Source organism: Ovis aries, chromosome 4 (genome assembly GCF_016772045.2).
Source record: "Ovis aries strain OAR_USU_Benz2616 breed Rambouillet chromosome 4, ARS-UI_Ramb_v3.0, whole genome shotgun sequence".
Taxonomy (NCBI): Eukaryota; Metazoa; Chordata; class Mammalia; order Artiodactyla; family Bovidae; genus Ovis; species Ovis aries.
The window spans coordinates 106,758,559-106,778,375 of NC_056057.1; the positions used below are offsets into that span (position 1 = coordinate 106,758,559).

Consider the following 19,817-nt stretch of genomic DNA (forward strand, 5'->3'; position numbering starts at 1 on the left):
TATTTAGAAATATTGTTATTCAAAGTAGATTTTAGATTACCTTTAATTAATAACACATTAGAGAAATTTAGTCATTCTCTTCTAAAATATTATCTAGTTAGATTTACAGTATTTTAAACAGGTTTTCTCCGAATTGGCCTGACATAATGAAATTTTACCTTTTTTTTTCAATAGGAAAAAGACATTTGATGGCTTCTTAGTTATTTAATAACTTCTTTTTCCTTTTCTTTTTTCTTTCCTTGGCTCTTTGCTCCTATTTTACTATTAAATTTTAGGAAGAGAGTCACAAATTTTGATTCTTAAGTGATAAGATGCATGGGGATTCTTGTAGAAGAAATGGTAGCCAGAAATAAATCCAAAGTGAACCATTGAACAGACTAATTGCTACAGCCTTCTTTCTTCTCTAGGCATATCCTGGTTGGACAGTTTTTCCTGATTTTACTAATTCAGATTGTACTGAGTGGTGGAAAGAGCAGTTCAGTGAATTTTATAAAACTCTGGAGTTTGATGGAGTGTGGATTGTAAGTTGTTATTTCAGGATCAAACCTATTTTGGGAACAAATATTCCAAATTGTGAGATAAACTTTGACTCTGATCTGTAATAAAATGGTTTGCTTGACCTAGTGGTATTTAAAATCCTTTTACTTGATGCTGAATTTATATGCAATAAGTTAGACTCCTCAAAACTCTGGGAAGTTTAACTCTGGATCTGCCACTGATTGGTTATTTCTTTTTGAGAAAGTCCTTTGTTTTCTCATGGCTTCAGCTTTTATCTCCATTAACTGTATTTTAACTTTAAAAATACTGTTTTATGAGAAGCTATTAATATAATTATTATTGTCACACTGATTCATTAAAATTTAAAATTACTTATTAGAGAATTATTTCATGAGCATCTTTTATTTTCAGGTGGGGATAGCTGGTGGGGATAGTTCCTTGAAATTTAAAAAATTAATTGTTTAGTAAAATCAGGCATCACCTACTTTTAGTCCATATTTAAAGAAGTAGATAGAAAATTTGGGGCTTCTAATTCAGTAAGCATTACTCAACAGCTAACTGTGCATCAGTAACATTTTCCATTTTGTGTATTTTGTGTCTTTGTAGGAAATGGATGAAGTATCTAGCTTTCTACAAAGTTCTGATCAAGACTGTGAAGTAAACAACTTCAACTTTCCTCCTTTCAAACCTCGTAAGTTTCAGCTTGTTTCCTAGTGATGGAGGGATGAGACGTGTTTAAGACAACCGCGATACTGCTTGGTGTGGCCAGGAGCAATCTACTTCCCAGTTCAAGGGACTCCCTGTCCAAACACCCTGACCACCCTGACCACTCTTCTGCTGGAGACCTTGCTTCATTGTTCGGTCTCTGATTACCTTCTCGTTGCCATGATCTAAGAGCAAGCACACGGTGGAAGCCGAATCTCCTGTAGTTGCAGAGTTTTACATACTTCCCACCCTGTTCACTGTCTCCAAACCCTTCATACACGTGGTTCAATGTTAAACTTAATAATCAGAGAATATCAGAGTACATTAAGGTACAGACTACCTGCCATTAAAGCAAATCTTTATTTTGTTAGCTTTTTTCTTTTTAAAAAAATTGTTGCTGATTTATTTTGGGCCGTGCTGGGTCTTCATTGCTGCCTGCGGGTTTTCCCTAGTTGTGGAGAGCAGCGGCTACTCTCTAGTTGTGGTGCATGGGCTTTTCAACTGCTGTGGTTACCCTTCTTGCAGAACACAGGTCTAGGACTTCAGGCTCAGTAGTTGTGGCACGCTGGGCTTAGTGGCCCCATTGCATGTGGGATCTTCTTGGACTAGGGACTGAATCCTTGTCTCCTACATTGGCAGACAGATTGTTTACCATTGAGCTACCAGGAAAGCCTTTTTGTTTTTTTTTTTTTTAAAAAAAAAGCTCATTAGCAACAGTTTAAAGTATGATTCCTTTTAGGTCTTTCCTATTTTTAAGGCCTTTTTCTAATGAGTTTTCCAATCCCTGTTATATGGCAAAACCAATACAATATTGTAAAGTAATTAACCTCCAATTAAAATAAATAAATTTAAATTAAAAAAAAAGAAAGAGTGTAAGTGTGTCAAAGAGAGAGGAAGAGGGAGAAACAGTGTATAATAGATTATGCTGGAATCTGGAAACAAGTGAACATCTCAGTGGATAAACACAAGTTTATTCACATAATACTCTCTTGTGGGACGTGTGACTCTCATCCAGCAATGATTCAGGGATCTAGTTACTTCCACAGTCTGTTCTCCCATCCCAGGGTCCTTTGCTTCCAACTTACTGGGTGAAAGAGAGGGTAGAGGGACTCTTATGGACACTCCTGGAAGTGGGGTGTATTTAATATATTCACATTCCTTTGGCCAGACTCCAATAACATAGTCTCAGCTTAATGTCAAGTGAAAGTGTGAAATATTCTCCCAGGAGGAGAGCACAGGCTTGCTGAGCCGCTGGCCAATTTCTTCCACTTTATTCTGACTTGTCCACTTTGTGTGCACCCCTGGACCAAGGTTTAGCCCTTTCTTTAGTCCCTTCTGGTCACTGCAGGAGTGGAGAAGTTTTCAGGCAGAGTCTTGACTTTCAACCATCTAACTTTTTGTAAAATCTACTGTTTGCTTCTCTCACTTATTCCTTTTTCTTAATTAAAATTTTTTTTTAGCCATGTTGGGTCTGCATTGCTACTCTCAGGCTTTCTCTAGGTGCAGCGAGTGGGGTCTACTGTTGAGCACCTTTAACAGCTTTCTCATTGTGATGCTTCTCTTGTTGCAGGGCAGGGGCTCCAGGCAGGCGGGCTTCAGCAGTTGTCGGGTGTGGGTGCAGTAGTTGTGGCGTACAGGCTTGGTTGCCACACTAAGTGAGGTCTCCCCAGGCCAGGGATCGGACCTGCGTCCTCTGCATTGGCAGGCAGATTCTTAGCCACTGGACCACCTGGGAAGTCTCACTCCTCCCTAGTCTCATCTTCATCTCTATGTTCCCTCAATTTTTCTTTCCACTATGAATCAGCTTATCATGTTTCCCTTTTAATCCCTTAGTTTTTTTCTTGGCCATAACCGAGTGTTTTCCTCTACAGAAAATGGCAGTCCTATCACCTTCTACCTGCTTCTGTTGAGCACCCCATTCTCTACCTGCTGGTCCTTAGTCTCCTTGTGTGTATAACCAGCTGCTTTGTTTTGTAGCTGGTTTGCTTCTTGGATTTTCAGGACTGGACAGTATACATTAGCGTGATAAAGATTTAGATAAATTAACTTTGACCCTGGGAAAATTTTAGTGTCATTTCTTATAATTGAAGTTGTCATGAATCTCATTCCACGATCTGAACTGTGCCAGAAACAGAATTTTCTTTATTTCTGAAAAAAACTTTCTGAAACTGTGCCTCATACTGAAGTCCTATATGGAGACAAGGCTTCATGAAGGCAGGTCCCCAGTCATCAGTCTTCAAGGAGAAGGGAAAAGAAGCAGGTGTATAAATTAGGAGTTTGGGATTAGCAGATACAAATTACTATGTATAAAGTAGGTAGCCAACAAAGTCCTACTGAACAGCACAGGGAATTAGATTCAGTATCTTGTAATAAACCATAACAGAAAGGAATATATATATATATATACATATACATACACACACACACATATATATATGCACACACACACATACACATATATATCTGAATCACTTTGCTGTATACCAGAAATGAATACAACATCATAAATCAACTATATTCAATAAAAGCTAATAAAGAAAATGAAAAAAAAAAAGACAGTTGCAGATAAGGCAGAAAATACTGAGTATCTTAGGCATGAGAAAGGGAAAATACAGAAATAGTAGTGGTTTCTAGAGGCAAGATCTGAATTCTTATTCATGAAACCACTCCAATATCTTACATCACTTTTAAAAGAAAATCTAACTGGGGTGTGAATGTCTATAATATAAAAGTGAAAATGTCCACTGCCCTCATCAGTCCGTTCAGTTCAGTCGCTCAGTCGTGTCCGACTCTTTGCGACCCCATGAACTGCAGCACACCAGGCCTCCCTGTCCATCAGCAACTCCCGGAGTTCTCTCAAACTCATGTCCATTGAGTCAGTGATGCCATCCAGCCATCTCATCCTCTGTTGTCTCCTTCTCCTCCTGCCCCCAATCCCTCCCAGCATCAGAGTCTTTTCCAATGAGTCAACTCTTCGCATGAGGTGGCCAAAGTACTGGAGTTTCAGCTTTAGCATCAGTCCTTCCAAAGAACACCCAGGACTGATCTCCTTTAGAATGGACTGGTTGGATCTCCTTGCGGTCCAAGGGACTCTCAAGAGTCTTCTCCAACACCACAGTTCAAAAGCATCATTTCTTCGGTGCTCAGCTTTCTTCACAATCTAACTCTCACATCCATGCACGACCCCTGGAAAAACCATAGCCTTGACTAGACGGACCTTTGTTGGCAAAGTAATGTCTCTGCTTTTCAATATGCTATCTAGGTTGGTCATAACTTTCCTTCCAAGGAATAAGCACTGCCCTCTGCCCTCATACCTGTTCTCTATTCTTCTTGACAAAATACATGTTGATAAATGCAAGTGCTTTGTTTATATTTAAACTCAGATGAACAATTGCTCTGAACATGTTTTCTCACGTGCCTAAGTACTGTTCTTTGTGAGCTCATGGAAATGCAAATTAATTTTAATGATCTAGCTCAGGGTAGGCCCCAGGTGCGTGTGTGCTCAGCTGTGTCTGACTCTGCAACCCGTGGACTATAGCCCACCAGGCTCCTCTCTCCATGGCATTCTCTAGGCAAGAATACTGGAGTGGGTTGCCATTTCCTACTCCATGGGATCTTCCTGACCCAGGGATTGAACCCACATCTCTGGTGTCTCCGGCATTGGCAGGCAGGTTCTTTAGCACCAAGTCACCTAGGAAGCCCAGGCCCTGGGTAGGAAGTACCATTTAGGATATTTAAAATCTGGAAAGGATTTTCTCAGGCGGATACTATCAGGGAAGATCAGTAACCAGGAAACAAGTGATTGGGTAGTTCTTTTGTTCAGTTGGTGGACAGGGATATGCCTCACAGATGGGTGTTTTCCCACAGGAGTTCTGGACCACTTGCTTTTCTCAAGAACCCTCTGCATGGACACAGAGTTTCGTGAGGGCCTTCACTACGATGTCCACAGCTTGTATGGCTACACCATGGCAAGAGCCACGGATGTGTAAGCATGGGTTTCCTCCTAATTCCAGATTTGGGGAGGTGGGAGGCGAAGGGTTTCTCTTGTCTTTCATCACTGTATATTTCAAATATTTTTGTGGTTATAAGCATATGGAAACTCAGATCTTACAGGGTACTTAAGAGGTTTTCCTCATAATCCCAGGTTTTTAAGCAGGATTATTTTTGATTGGCTTCATTATTTCAGGAACTTCACTATTTTGAAGATACTCAAAGGCAATAACATGCAAGATATTTAGAGGTCCCAACTGAACATTAGTACTTGCTTCGGTCCTATTACTGAATGTACTAAGATCACCACACTAGGGTTGCCTGATTCAGCCAATAAAAATACAGGCTACCCAGTTAAATCCACACTTGTTGTTTTTATTGTTCAGTTGCTCAGTCATTTCTGACTCTTTGTGATCCCATGGAGTACAGCACACCAGGCTTCCCTATTCTTCATCATCTCCCAGAGTTTCCTCAGACTCATGTCCATTGAGTCAGTGATGCCATCCAACCATCTCATCCTCTGTCATCCCCTTCTCTTCCTGCTCTCAGCTTTTCCCAACATCAGGGCCTTCTCCAGTGAGCTGGCTCTTCATATCAGGTGGCCAAAGTATTGGAGCTTCAGTGTCACCATCCATCCTTCCAGTGAATATTCAGGGTTGATTTACTTTAGGATTGACTGCAAGGGACTCTCAAGAGTCTTCTCCAGCACCACAGTTCAAAAGAATCAATTCTTCAGTGCTCAGCCTTCCTTATGGTCCAGCTCTTACATCTGAACATGACTACTAGAAAAACCATAGGTTTACAATCTGCTTAATGTGCCAAAATCTTATTATTTATATATATACATATTTTTTTTTTCTTGCTGGACTGTCAGTTTTTAAGATTAAAGGTGCTCATGTATCCCTAGTGTACAAACTAAAACAGACTTGTTGAATGAATAAATGCTGGGCCTGAGGAAGAGAAGGTCAGGATGGGCCCCCGAGGGACCTAATTCTAGAGGCAGAGTCTGTGTTGACTTTGTCTTCCAGCACCATTTTGCCATCATGACTTTTTATTAATGCTGAATCATCCAGATCAGAGTAGATCCTCGTCTAGTAAATGAAAAATTGTTTATTTCAATGAAAGATAAGCTTCAAGAAGGACACGCATTTCTGATTTTCTGTCTTATTTTTCTGGCTTCTTTTTCTCTTTCTCTACTTTTCATGAGAAATAAACTAGGTGAATAAGACTCAGTTTCCCCATCTTTGAAATGAGAGACTTGGATCAATGTTTTCTATAGCAGCAGTAGGGTTAGTCACTCAGTCGTGTCTGACTCTTTGCGACCCCGTGGACTGCAGCCCACCAAGCTCTTCTCTCCAAAGGATTCTCCAGGCAAGAATATGGGAAGGGGTTGCCATTTCCTCCTCCAGGAGATCTTCTAGACCCAGGGATTGAACCCGAGTCTTTGGCATTTCAGACAGATTCTTTATTCACTGTCTGAGCCACCAGGGAATCCCATGTTTCCTATAGTACCTTCCCATTTTATCTGTACACTTAGATGTGCCAGCCTAAGGATGGAAGGTAAGAGGGAGAGGGCATAAATAGCCAGGGCAAAAAGGAAGAGTAAGGAAGGGTAGTAGGAAGGAAAGAGACTTTAAATTGCATTATTGTTAGTGTCTCCATGTGACAAAGTGCTTTAACATCATGATGGGGTTGATTAAAACATTCTACTAGCTCTGGCTGAGAGTTAAAAGGTAACTATGACTGAGTAAGGAGTAAACACCCTTCTACCTTCCCTAGGTCACGCAGAATGACCTAAATTTCCAGAGGACTGTGGAAATAACCATAACTTAGCCTTCAGGTTGGGGGCAGAGATGGCTGAAAAAAAAAATGGGATCTGGGCATCAGGAGAACTTAAGTCTTGTGTCTTCCCTGGTGGCTCAGAAGGTAAAGAATTCACCTACAGTGCAGGAGACCCGAGTTCGATCCATGAATTGGGAAGATCCGGTGGAAAAGGGAATGGCTACCCACTCCAGTATTCTTGCCTGGAGAATTCCATGGACAGAGGAGCCTGGTGGGCTACAGTCCATGGGGTCGCAAAGAGTTGGACACAACTAAGTGACTAACACTTTGACTTTCACACCAAGTCTTGGATCTAATGAGTATTTGGCTCCATCTTAGCTGGCAGTCCAGTCTGGGGAAAGTGGTTACTGATACACCCGAAGGAGGAAATTCACTTCCATCTAGCCTGAAAGCAGAAGACCAGATTCTTTCAGAGATCAGACCCTGACCATAAATAGGTCAAACCTGAATGGTAGGAAAGAGAAATGAAAAGATCTCTCAGCAAGCTTTAATCTCTGAGCTGGGAAAAAACAGTTATCTCCTCTGTGTTACCTTAACGGCTGAGCTTTAAGTAAACTGTAACTGCAGATAAGGTCATACCTGTTTGAGTTTCACTCTATAAAGCTGAATGTGTTTCTTTCATGACTGAAAGAAGTGTTTCTTTCATGACAGAAGGCAATAATCCCTCTGACCAGCAGCAATAAGGGCAAAGTGTCTGCCAATCTAGACCAAAAGAGAGACAAGGACGAGAACTGAAGAGTGTGTCCTCTCCTCCAACCTACTCCCATCTTTTGATCATTGAATTGTTAGAACGGAGCACGTCTTTTTCATGAATCAGCCTCCTAATTCAGAATTTTCCTCCTTTTGTCATTCTAAGTCATTCTGCATGCAGAGACTCTCCATAAAATCCTTAGGAATGCGAAGTAAGGAAGCGTTGGTGGTTGTGTTGGTGTCTATGACGAATTACCTGAGGCCTGTTGATAACGTTTTCTCAGACCATGTGTTGAAAGGAAAGATAAAAGAACTGGCCTGCAAAGAGCTAGCCGCCATTGTGTTACTGTCAAGTGTTACTGTCTTGCAGTTGTATTATTGTTCAGTTTTGGAGTCTAAAGGAAGGTGTGAACTATTTAGTGTGAAAGAAGAAAGATGGCAGAGGCCTTTTAGTAAAGTGCCTACGTAAGAAAGTGTGCAGAATAGAAGCTAAGAAAATAGCCCACATCTAGCAGAAAATATAAATATTTTCCTTGTATTACATATAAAACATGTAATAAAATATTACATATCAAATGAAACTATATAGAAAAGACAGCAAAGGAATTAAAAACAGAATCCAAAGATAATAGCTTCAGGATTCAGGGTGGTATAATATATAGTTAATAACGTTATTAATAATACTAACTATATGCAATTATCTTTCTGAATTCTGTTTTTAATTCCTTTGCTCTCTTTTCTATATAGCTTTATTTGATATATAATATTTTATGTGTAATACAAGGAAAATATTTTATATTTCAGTTGTTTTTAACTTTATAAAGACTGCCATATATCATCCTTGACATTTCACTTGTCGGTTCATTTGTTATTCTCATTTCAATTATTATTTTGTATAGATTACAAATTTCTCATATTAGACATTGCTAATGAGAAGTTGTGAAGCTTCAGAGGAACCAGGTGCTTGGAGCTGTACACACTCTCTTCTTGGGCCAGCAGTGGGTACAGGGTTGCAGCCTGAGCTGGTGTTGTGCTGAACAAGATTACTGATGGGCAGCAAGGCATGGGAGCAAGGAACATTGACGAAACCTTGTCTAGAGGGAGAAGACAGGACCAAGAACCCAGAACACGGTTCCAGGGTAGTTTTGACCCCAAAGGCAGAGCACAACGTGTTCCAACAAGATAGAGAAAACATAATCAAGAGGATAGGAGCTTAGAGAAATTCCTTGGTGGGGGGGTGATCTGTAGAGGTTTGTACTGACATGTGAGATCTGAAACTTTATCCAGAAGAGAGAAAGAAAGTCTTAAACTTGCCAAACTAGTTTGCTTTCCTGATTCCCGACACTTTAGTGTTTTTCTGAGTTTGATTGGAAGGCCCATTACTGCCCTGGGGGTAGGTGAGTCCTAGTCATTCCAGCTCACTTAACTGTATTCCTTTTAAGGGCCATGGAGACTATCTTCCCCAAAAAGAGACACTTCATCTTATCACGTTCTACTTTTGCGGGATCTGGCAAATTTGCTGCTCATTGGTTGGGGGACAATGCAGCCAGATGGGACGATCTCCGATGGTCCATCCCTGGGATCCTGGAGTTCAACCTATTCGGCATCCCCATGGTGAGTTCCATTCTGAAACGAGGAGCTTTCACCATTTGTCCTTTGACACTGTTTTCATCACCAGACTTTGAGGCTGTCTGGAAACCAAGGAGCATGTATTTCACTGTGACATGTATTGGGAAAATAAACTTTTTTTGGCTGTGCTGCCTCTTCATTGCTGTGTATGGGCTTTCTCTAGTTGCCGTGAGTAGAGGCTACTCTCGCGGTGCTCGGGCTTCTCATTGCAGTGATTTCTTCTTGCAGAGTACAGACTCTAGGCCCGCAGGCTTCAGTAATTGTGGCTTTCAGGCTCAATAGTTGTGGTGCGCAGGCTTAATTGCTCCGCAGCATGTGGGGTTTTCTTGGACCAGGGAGCAAACCCATGTCCCCTGCATTGGCAGGCAGATTCTTAACCACTAGACCACCAGGGAAGCCTGGGAAAATCCATTTTTATGTGCCTTGTGAGCTGTCTTCTGAAGGTAGAATGGTAAACGTAACACATATTAGTGTCACAGAAAATCCCATCAGCAGAGAATCTATAAATGCCAAACCTTGAAAGCGAAAGCTGAATGTTGAGGAAGAGCCCTTAAAAAGACAGTTTTCTTCTTGTCAGTAGATTTGCCAATCATACTTGTTTCTTTCTCCCATTTGGCCAAATGGGACTTCCTTATGCATGGAAGGATGGAAATAAGAGATGCTATTTTTCCGTATCATATAGGTACCCAGTCAATGCCCTCTCCTCTCTCACTGACCATGCGCTTGTGTGTGTGCTAATTCTCCAGGTAGGTGCCAACATCTGTGGTTATACAGAGAATGTCACAGAGGAGCTCTGCAGACGGTGGATGCAGCTGGGAGCATTTTATCCACTGTCGAGGAATCACAATGGGCCTGGGTTCAGGGTAAGGTTCCGGGAGAAATGATGGAGACTTCTTGAATTTTATGATCTACTTATGCTTATGTAGGATTGAAGAAAATCCTACAGGGTGGCCCTACTTGCAGAGGCAGAATAGATAACCCTTGGGCGACAGGCTTCAAAACAGGGTGTGGGGATGAGGGTATGTGGGGAATAGAATGCATGTGACCAAATGGTTCCGTTGCTGGAAACTCACCAGTAAGGCGAGAAGCATTCGAAAGTGTCCATGGTGCTGCTATTGCTTCTGTCGCTTGCTGTTTTGTCTCTAAGTCTTGTCTGACTCTCTTGCAATGCCATAGGCTGTAGCCCTCCAGGCTCCTCTGTCCGTGGGATTTCCCAGGCAAGAATACTGGAGTGAGTTGCCATTTCCTTCTCCACCCCTGGACCCAGGGATCAAACCCACGCCTCCTACATTGGCCTGCAGATTATTTACCGCTGAGCCACCAGGGAAGCCCCATTGCTTCTGTTACCACCTTATATAAGTTGAGACAGAGTCCACTGGGCTTTTCTTCAGTTAATACAAGGGAAACTTCTCCAAGATAAAGGAAGGATTTAGGGAGGGACAGGCCAGGAACTTGAACTTTGTTTTCACCTCGTTACACACTCTGTCTTTCTACGAATGGTTCATGAAACCACCCCCACTGCTTCTCATGACTCATCATACTTTTAGCCTCTTCTATATAAGGTCCTATTTTTGATGGGCAAGTATAGCTGTAGGTTTGAAGTCCCCTTTTTTAAAGTATATTAAATTTTATTATATGTTGCTAGACTTTTCCGGAATGACTGTAAAATTGACATTTCACCTAGTACTGTGTCTCCTTTCTCCCTACATTCCTTTTTTTTTTTTTTTAAGGTGGAGTACATTTGATTTACAATGTGGTATTAGTTTCAGGTGCACAGCAAAGTGGATCTATTATACATATTCATATATCCACTCTTTCTAGATTCTTTTCCCATATAGGTCATTACAGAGTATTGAGTCGAGTTCCCCGTGCTATATAGGAGGTCCTTACTAATTGTCTATTTTATATACAGTGATGTGTATATGTCACTTCCAATCTCCCAGGTTATCCCTGCCCCTACCCCTTCCCCTCTCATGATCATAAGTTGGTTTTCTACATCTGTGACTCTGTTTCTGTTTTGTAAATACATTCTCTGGTACCATTTGCTTAGAATCTGCATATAAGCAATATCATATATTTGCCTTTCTCTTTCTGATGCACTTCACTCCTTGTGACAACCCCTGGGTCCATCCATGTGGCTCCAAATGGCATTATTTCATTTTGCTCTATTTCACGGCTGGGTAATATTCTACTGTGTATGTGCACCTCATCTGTACCCACTCCTCTGTCGACGGACATTTACTCCAAGTCCCCCTGAAGGAGATGTCTTTGGTGATGCTTTGGTGATGCTAGGGATGAGTAAGGTGGGATGCTCTTTCTTCTAACGACCTCATCCACAATCGAAATATTTCATTTGAGTGGTTTAGCTCTTAATAGACTAATTAGAGTAACTTATTGATGGTCATTTTAGTTTTGGTTCTCAATTGTATCCAATGACATGTCTCTAACTTGGGAAAGACTCGCAGCCAAGTTTTTTATCCCTGGCCTTTCCTTGCTATTGGTGATCTATAGAGAGATAAACTATTTCTGGACTTCTAAGCAAGGGGCTGGGAGCAGGTAGGGTGGGCTCACTTTCTGAAGAGATGGCCTGGAAGCACTTAATACAGACAAGTGCACTCAGAGCACATAGGTTTTTGGGTTCCAGGGCCTTTTTCCTCTCCTCTCAACTAGTGCTGTTCAATAGCATAATAATGAGAGCCATACATCTAAGTTTAAGTGTAAATTTTTTTTAAATGAGAAGAAATGGGGTCAATTATTCTTAATATATTTTATATAATTCAATATATCCCTAACATTATAATTTCAGTCTGGATTTGACACTAATATTAATGAGCTATTTTATATTCTTTTTTTCTACTAATTAAGTCTTCAAATTATGTGTGCATTTTACACTTGACAGTGCATATCAATTAGGATGCTAACTTTTCAGTAGTTGGAGTTAAGTGTAATCCTACCAAAATAATAATGTTTAATGGAAAAAATGTTTTATGTTGATTCCATTTTTAGGGTTATATTTAAATGGGTTAAAATAAAATGAAATGAAAAGTTCTGTTCCTCAGTCTTCCTAACCCCATCTCAAGTGTGGAGTAGCCTCATGTACCATGTAGCCACCATATGGATGGTGCAGCTCTGGACATTCTCTGTTGGAGACCAAACTGATGGAGGCTATGGAGTGTTGTTTTCTTTGATGTTTTTCCTCAGGATTTTCATGAGTTGCACACTGGGGCCACTGAGTGGTCTCGTGGAATAGTTCTATGCAGAAGGAGAGAAATGGGCATCTTAGGGATGAAAGAAAAAATTTAAACAATTTTCTCTAAAATTTTTCCAGAAATAGAATACAAGATGACTGATCTAAATATGGCACGCATATCTTTCACATCTTTCCAACTATAGTGAGAATGAACGTAATGACTGCTCATCATTAATGGAAAATTTCTGTTTCTGGGAAGCAAATTAGATTTTTCATCTAAAGCGTTCTTTTTTTTTTTTTTTGTCTGTTCTTGGATAAAATCTAATAAGGGCTTCCCAGGTGGCTCAATGAGCTTGCTTGCTCAGCAGGAGACATGGGTTCGATCCCTGGCTCTGGAAGATCCCTAGAGAAGGAAATGGCAACCTATTCCATTGCTCTTGCCTGAAAAATCCCATGCACAGGAGCCTGGCAAGCTACAGTCCATGGGATCATGAAGAGTTGGACATGACTTAGTGACTAAAAGACAACAGTATCTACTAAAGGCTGTACTTATGATTTTTTTTTTTTGCACATTGTATATTGAAGAACAAATAGAGGTCATTGTCTTTGGAATAGAGAAAATAAAACATATTTTGATGGTGAAAACATTACAGACAAAACCAGACATAAATTTTAAATTTGCAAATTTCTAAAACTGTAAGGAAAGGGAGAGAAGGATTGCACATCATGGTGGTAGGCAGTGTGGCTTAATGCCATCGGTTTCAAATAGTATTTTTGTAGGAGTGGTTCAGATGGTAAAGAATCTACCTGCAATGTGGGGGACCTGAGTTCGATCCCTGGGTTGGGAAGATCTTCTGGAAAAGAGAATGGCAATCCACTCCAGTATTCTTGCCTGGAAATTTCCATGGACTGATCCACCTGGCCGGTTATAGTCCATGGGGTCACAAGGAGTCACACATGACTGAGCAACTACACTTTCACTTTTCACAACTTTATTGCATTATATGCCAAATGAAGTATTATCAGAAACCTTAATGAATAACATACATTGGAGCAACAGCTCTAGGGGAGTAGGGCCCATTATAGCCCCTTTATCTCCATGGCCACTTCTGAGGGCCTCTCAATTACCCTGAGGCTGCAGATGTGTCATAGATTGGCAGATGTATCAAATTTAAACTCTGCCACTTGCTTACAATTTGACATTCAGGAAGTCATGTAATCTTTGATACTATTTTTCCATCTATAAAATGAAGAAGGAGAACCAAGATCCTTGCAGTTCTAGAAATGCTTTGATATCCTCTGAATTGGGAAACATGACTGCTTTCCCTTGAGAAAGCTTGTTATCCCAAGAGAGCTTCAGAGATTTGATGGAAATATTTAGATTGCTTACATTTCCTTCTAGGACCAGGATCCTGCTGCCTTCAGTGAAAACAACGCTATGCTATTGGAATCCTCCAGATACTATCTGAACATCCGCTACACCCTGCTGCCCTATCTCTACACCCTTTTCTACCGAGCTCATACCCTGGGCGAGACCGTAGCAAGGCCCCTCGTCCACGAGTAAGCTTCCTGACCTGCAAAGACTCCCTTTCAGATCAGAACGTCACTGACCTTGCTAGTAGCAGCAAGGTTAGTTAGGACCCTGCTGCCCTACCAAGTGCGGCTATTTTGTATTCAGGCTTTACCTGCCTTCTCTGTTTTCCAGGTTCTACCAGGACCCAGCCACCTGGGAGGTGCACGAGCAGTTCCTCTGGGGGCCTGGACTCCTCATCACGCCTGTTTTATATGAAGTGTGTTTATAATCTGAACAATGGGGTGGACTCTCCCACTTGTTCTCGTGGATTTACAGCTGAATAAGCTGGGGCCCGAGTGTCTGTGTTTAAAGATAAATCTGACTACAAATAGGAGGGAGAGAGCACGAAAATTCGGAAATTAGAAAAATAGTAATTATTGATCTCACTCTCAATTTGCCAAGCCAAACAATCTCCATTTTGCAAAATTACCCTAAAGCTTGTTTCCTTAAGCATTGGCCTTGGTACTGATGGGGGCTTTGAATACCTAAGAGTTCAGGCTGATCATCTGTCTGTGCTTCCTGTTCACCAGAGGGGGTGTGTCTTAAAGTCAGAGTAGGGGAAGAGAAGAGGTGGGGAGAGGAGTGTGGAGGGCGAGAAGAGTGCTGGGTAAGGGGAGGGTGTTACTCTGGAATCCCTGTAGGAAGGACCAAGTAAAATCAAGCGCAGGGGTGAGTAGTGAAGAGTAGGAGAGGGGTCAGGATTATGCTGATCTGTTTATAAACATGAGAGATGGCTCATGGACTCAAGTCAAAGGCCCTTGGAGCTGACCTTTTAGCCCCAGCATCTCATGGTAGGTCCTGCCAGCTCACAAGTAATCCTCCTGCAAAGCTCTCTGGAGGGCCTAGCTGCTTCATTCTCCTCCTATCAGATTACACAAGGAACCCAGGAAATACACTTCCTCTGCTTTTCTCAGCAGTCTCCAAGCAAAACAATCTTCATTTCTAGGAACAGCTCTGTTTTGGTTAATCTGCCCAGTTTTTCTGAGGATCTGTATTTTACTTGCGGGATGTGTGATCCCAACCTTCTCTCTGGAGTGTTGCGATGAGCACATGCCACCATGGGTGAGGGTGTTGTGTAAACTGTAAAGGGTTGTGACAGTGTTGCTCACTGTTATGTTTCCCCAGGGTTTGAACTATGCAAGAGCATACATACCCGACGCCATCTGGTATGACTATGAAACGGTGAGTGAGTCTCGGGTCCTTGGGGTAGGCTAGTAGAACAAGGTTTTACATGTTGTTGCTTGTGGGTACGTTCCTGGGAAGAAGGCCTTTCCTGAGGCACAGTGAAATAATTTGAATGACTAGAGTAGGTTTATGGAAATTTTCGGTAGATTTGACTGGCTATTCTGCAGCCATGTGGACTAGTAGTGGGCCTTAGGTTGTGATGATCTACAGAGTTAAAACCCAAGTGGGAAATCACACACAGCGTGGTGTAATATAGGGAAATAGGATAGGCTGGAGTCTTGGCTCTGCTATTTCCTGTGCACCTTGGGCAAGTCACTTCGCTTTGGGAGGTGCGGTGGCGGGGGATCCTCTGCTTTCCTCTTGCTTAAAATGAAGCAACTGAACTAGATAATTCCAATGTCACTTGTAGCCCAAATAACATATTTTCTGGTCTTTTCCCCTTTTGTTGGCTAGCAAGTAGCCATAGAATGGAGGAAACAATTTGTGGAGCTGCTGCTGCCAGGTGATAGGATAGGACTTCACCTCCGAGGGGGCTACATCTTTCCCATCCAGCGGCCAAACACGACCACAGAGGCCAGGTAAGCTCCTCACTCTTCTGAGGGTGCAGAGTGTTATGGGGAAGAAAAATTGGAACTGAAAGTGAATCAACTAAGGGAAAATAGCTTCAGTAACACATCTTTCTCACTTCCTCTCAAGGTCAGCCCAAAATTGGCATCTTCATTTAGCAGGGGATAGCTGTAGCCTCGGTTCCTTTACATTCCCATTGTCTTTCACTTGTAAGTTGCATCAAATTGTAAGGGTGGTCAAAATAATCACTCATGAGGATTCCCCAGGTCCAAAAGCATCCTCAAATAGATTTCCTTAGGCATGAGACAATGCGAGTTAATAGGAGGTAAGAGATACCATATGAAAATCAACATAGATTTAAGGTCAAGAGCTAGAAAATTTGGGTTTGAGCCTCAGATCTGCTACATACAAGAAGCATTACCATGGGCAACTTACTTTGTGTGTCTCTGCTCATCCTTAGTAAACTAGAGATGATGGTAGTTCAACTTCTTAGAGTTATTAAGAGGCTCAGATGAAATAATAGATATGGTTTAAGGAATACAGGATGCTTAGAAGAGTGCCAGCCACGTGGAAAGCATCCAGTAAGTACTAATTGTTAGTATTATCACAAGTGCAGTTCTCAGCAAGAACTGCCTCCAATCTACTGTTCTTAAGCTCATTCACTACTCACCTCTGCTGCCTACCCACACCCTGCTTCCGTGTTTTCAGACACCATCAGTATCTACTTAATAGCTGAGATTGACTCCAAAATGGTCTGTCCCTGGGGCATGAAGGGGGCTGGCTTAAGACCATTCTATCTCTTCTTCATTCTCTGAGAATTGCTCCTTTACAGCCGGAAGAACTCTCTGGGACTCATCATTGCCTTGGACTCTAAGCGAGAAGCAAACGGAGAGCTGTACTGGGATGATGGTGTCTCTAAAGGTAGACTTCCTTATGGGACCATCACTGTGCTTCTCCGTGGCAGCTCATCTCAGCAGACTGCCCAGTATGGCACGAGCTTTGTTATCACTGATGCTTATTTCTATAGCTTAGAATCAATGCATTCTTAAAGTTCCTCTAGCCAAACACATACATTAAAATAGACTTCAGATGAGCAACTTGTGTGTTATTGACTCTATCAAAGCAAAAGATATGATTGGATTTAGTTTATTCCTTTCTCTGGATATCACTATTAATAATACATTATGTTAATGTGTATATGTGCTCAGTTGAGTCTGACTCTTTGCGACCCCATGGCCTGTAGCCTGCCAGGCTCCCCTGTCCATAGAATTTCCCAGGCAAGAATGCTGGCACAGGTTGCCATTTCCTACTCCAGGGGATCTTCCTGGCCGAGGGATCAAACCGGCGGCTCTGGTGTTTCCTGAATTGGCAGGCAGATTTTTTACCACTAGCACAACCTAGGAAGCTACAAATTATTAATAGATTGTAAAATATTGCCTTGGTTGCTATTGAGAGGCAAGTATCTAATTTGTGTGGTGTTTTTTCACACATAAGTACCTCACATAAGCTTCGGGTCTTATTATATAAAAATCTGCCCTACATAGAATTAGCATTTATTAATAGTTCTTGGCTATTTATTATTGGGCCATGTGCAGGGCCTAAACTTTCCAGGTGACTCAGTGGGTAAAGATCCCACCTGCAAATGCAGGAGATAGAAGTGAGGCAGGTGCAATCCCTGGGTCGAGAAGATCCCCTGGAGGAGGGCATGGCAACCCACTCCAGAATTCTTACCCACAGTATCCCCATGGACAGAGGAGCCTGGCGAGCTACAATCCATAAGGTCACAGAGTCAGACACGACTGAAGTGACTTAGCACACAAGACATAGCCATTGCCCTTGAGGAAGTCCTGGTCCAGAGAAAGGGAGGGCATGTAGATAGCTACAAATGCAAGTCAAAATGTTTTTTTTTTTTTAAATTATTTGTTTATTTATCGTATTGTTTATTTTTGTCTGTGCTGGGACGTCTTTGCTGTGTGGGCTTTTTCTCTTGTGACGAATGAGGGCTACTCTCTAGCTGTGGTGCATGGCTTCTCGTTGCGGTGGAGCACAGGCGCCAGGGCACGTGGGCTTCAGCAGTTGCGGCTCCCAGGCTCTAGAGCACAGGCTTAGCAGTTGCAGTGCACGGGCTTAGTTGCCCCATGGCATGTGGGACCTTCAGGAACCAAGGATTGAACTCAGATCTCCTGCACTGGCAAGCACATTCTTTACCACTGAGCCACCAGGGAAGCCCCCAAAATGCTTTAAATGCTGACAAAATGGTTCCAACTATGCCGTGGAGTTCAGAGGAGGGAGTAGTTACTGGCGCCTGGAGTAGTCCAGGAGAGTCTGCAAAAAAAACAGGTAGAACTCGGGGGAGCAGAGCTAGTTGGCAGAGGCGTTCCAGGGGAGAGAAGAGGATGCCCAACTGTTCTGCTTGCTGTAGTAACTGGCCCTCCTCCATCTTTCTCTTTCAGATGCTGTAACTGAAAATAGTTATATTCTGTATAATTTTTCCATCACCTCTGTAAGTACTGTTTTTGGGGGAACCCACAGGGCATGCTCTTTTTTGTGACTGCTTTTTTGAGTTTTGGGTTTTCTGGAGTTGCTTGCCTTTGTGGGCAGTGCCTCATTGCCACAGTCCCAGGAAGGATTAGCATTAAAATGAAAATTTTTAATCTGAGTTAGAAACATTAACCGATAGAAAATCAGCATGTGTTTGGTGAAGAAGTTGTCTGTTTTTCTGAAAAAAAAAAAAATCATTGTTTTTGAGTTTTATATGATGAGTCTGGGCTTCCAAGATGTACCCTTATTTGAGAGAGTATAAGTGGGTGGCGGTGTGGATGGGGCGTGATGAGGTATGCCTGTTGAAGTTGTTCCATCAAGGAACTTCCTTTCTAGCCCCTAAAGCTTGGCCTTGGGCACAGGTATTATGGGGTGGTTTTGAGAGATTGGGAGATACAGTGCGTTACTTGCTGGGTGTCTGCTTCCCAAGGGGACCAAGAGGAAGAATGGCAGTAAGGCTGGAAGGGGATGGGAGCACCCTGAATTGGTTTTCTTAGATGTCTGTTTGTGCATGGGCAGAACTTTCCTGTGTGGGACTCTCACTCCCTTATTCCTTCTTTCTTTTAAATTCATATTGCCTTTTATTTTTTAAATGTTTATTTATTTGGCTGCATTTGGCCCTAGTTGCCATGCACAGGCTTAGTTGCTCCATGGCATGTGGGATCTTAGTTCCCTGACCAGGAATCAAGCCCACATCCCTTGTATTCTAAAACAGATTCTTAATAACTGGGCCACCAGGGAAGTCCCATGTGCTGAGTTACTCAGTCTTGTCTGACTCTTTGTGACCCCATGGACTCTAGCCCACCAGACTCCACTGTCCATGGGGATTCTCCAGATGAGAATACTGGAGTGGGTTGTCATGCCCTCCTCCGGGGGATCTTCCCAACTCAGGGATCGAACCCAGGTCTCCTGCATTGCAGGTGGATTCTTTACCACCTGAGCCACAGGGAAGTCCGGGAAGTCCATTATTGCTTTTTAAATGATACTTTTTGTATTGACATAACTATAGGGCCCCATTTTATAAGAAATAATACAGAGTTCCCTTGTACTCTTTACCCAGTTCCCCCTAATTGGAACATCTTATAAGACTATAGTACAATTTTACAACAAGAATATTGACATCTATACTATTGAAAGATTGTTGCTGAGCTGTGAAAGACTCTGGGATTCTTGGCCTCTAGAGGAGAGGAATTCAATCCGGGGCCAATTCGAGGCTTGATCACTCAGAGCTTTTGTGTATTAAAGTTTTATTAAAGTATAAAAGGGTGACAATATACAGCCTTGACGTACTTCTTTTCCTATTTGGAACCAGTCTGTTGTTCCATGTCCAATTCTAACTGTTGCTTCCTGACCTGCGTACAGATTTCTCAAGAGGCAGGTCAGGTGGCCTGGTATTTCCATCTCTTT

At 42.1% G+C, this 19,817-nt stretch overlaps 1 protein-coding gene across 2 annotated transcripts in view; it reads left to right on the forward strand.

Moving 5' to 3' along the window:
* Positions 1 to 19,817, forward strand: part of LOC101113672 (probable maltase-glucoamylase 2) — a 103,162-nt gene that overhangs the window by 30,601 nt on the left and 52,744 nt on the right. For both annotated transcript variants that reach the window (XR_006059718.1, XM_042248942.2), the window contains exons 13-23: positions 408 to 521; positions 1,105 to 1,189; positions 5,071 to 5,188; positions 9,168 to 9,339; positions 10,101 to 10,217; positions 13,947 to 14,104; positions 14,250 to 14,334; positions 15,243 to 15,299; positions 15,756 to 15,880; positions 16,702 to 16,790; positions 18,323 to 18,372. Coding sequence is in view for 1 of the 2 variants with exons in the window: in XM_042248942.2 (XP_042104876.1) it covers positions 408 to 521; positions 1,105 to 1,189; positions 5,071 to 5,188; positions 9,168 to 9,339; positions 10,101 to 10,217; positions 13,947 to 14,104; positions 14,250 to 14,334; positions 15,243 to 15,299; positions 15,756 to 15,880; positions 16,702 to 16,790; positions 18,323 to 18,372 (1,170 nt within the window). In the remaining variant the exon portion in view is untranslated. The remainder of the gene's footprint in view (positions 1 to 407; positions 522 to 1,104; positions 1,190 to 5,070; positions 5,189 to 9,167; positions 9,340 to 10,100; positions 10,218 to 13,946; positions 14,105 to 14,249; positions 14,335 to 15,242; positions 15,300 to 15,755; positions 15,881 to 16,701; positions 16,791 to 18,322; positions 18,373 to 19,817) is intronic.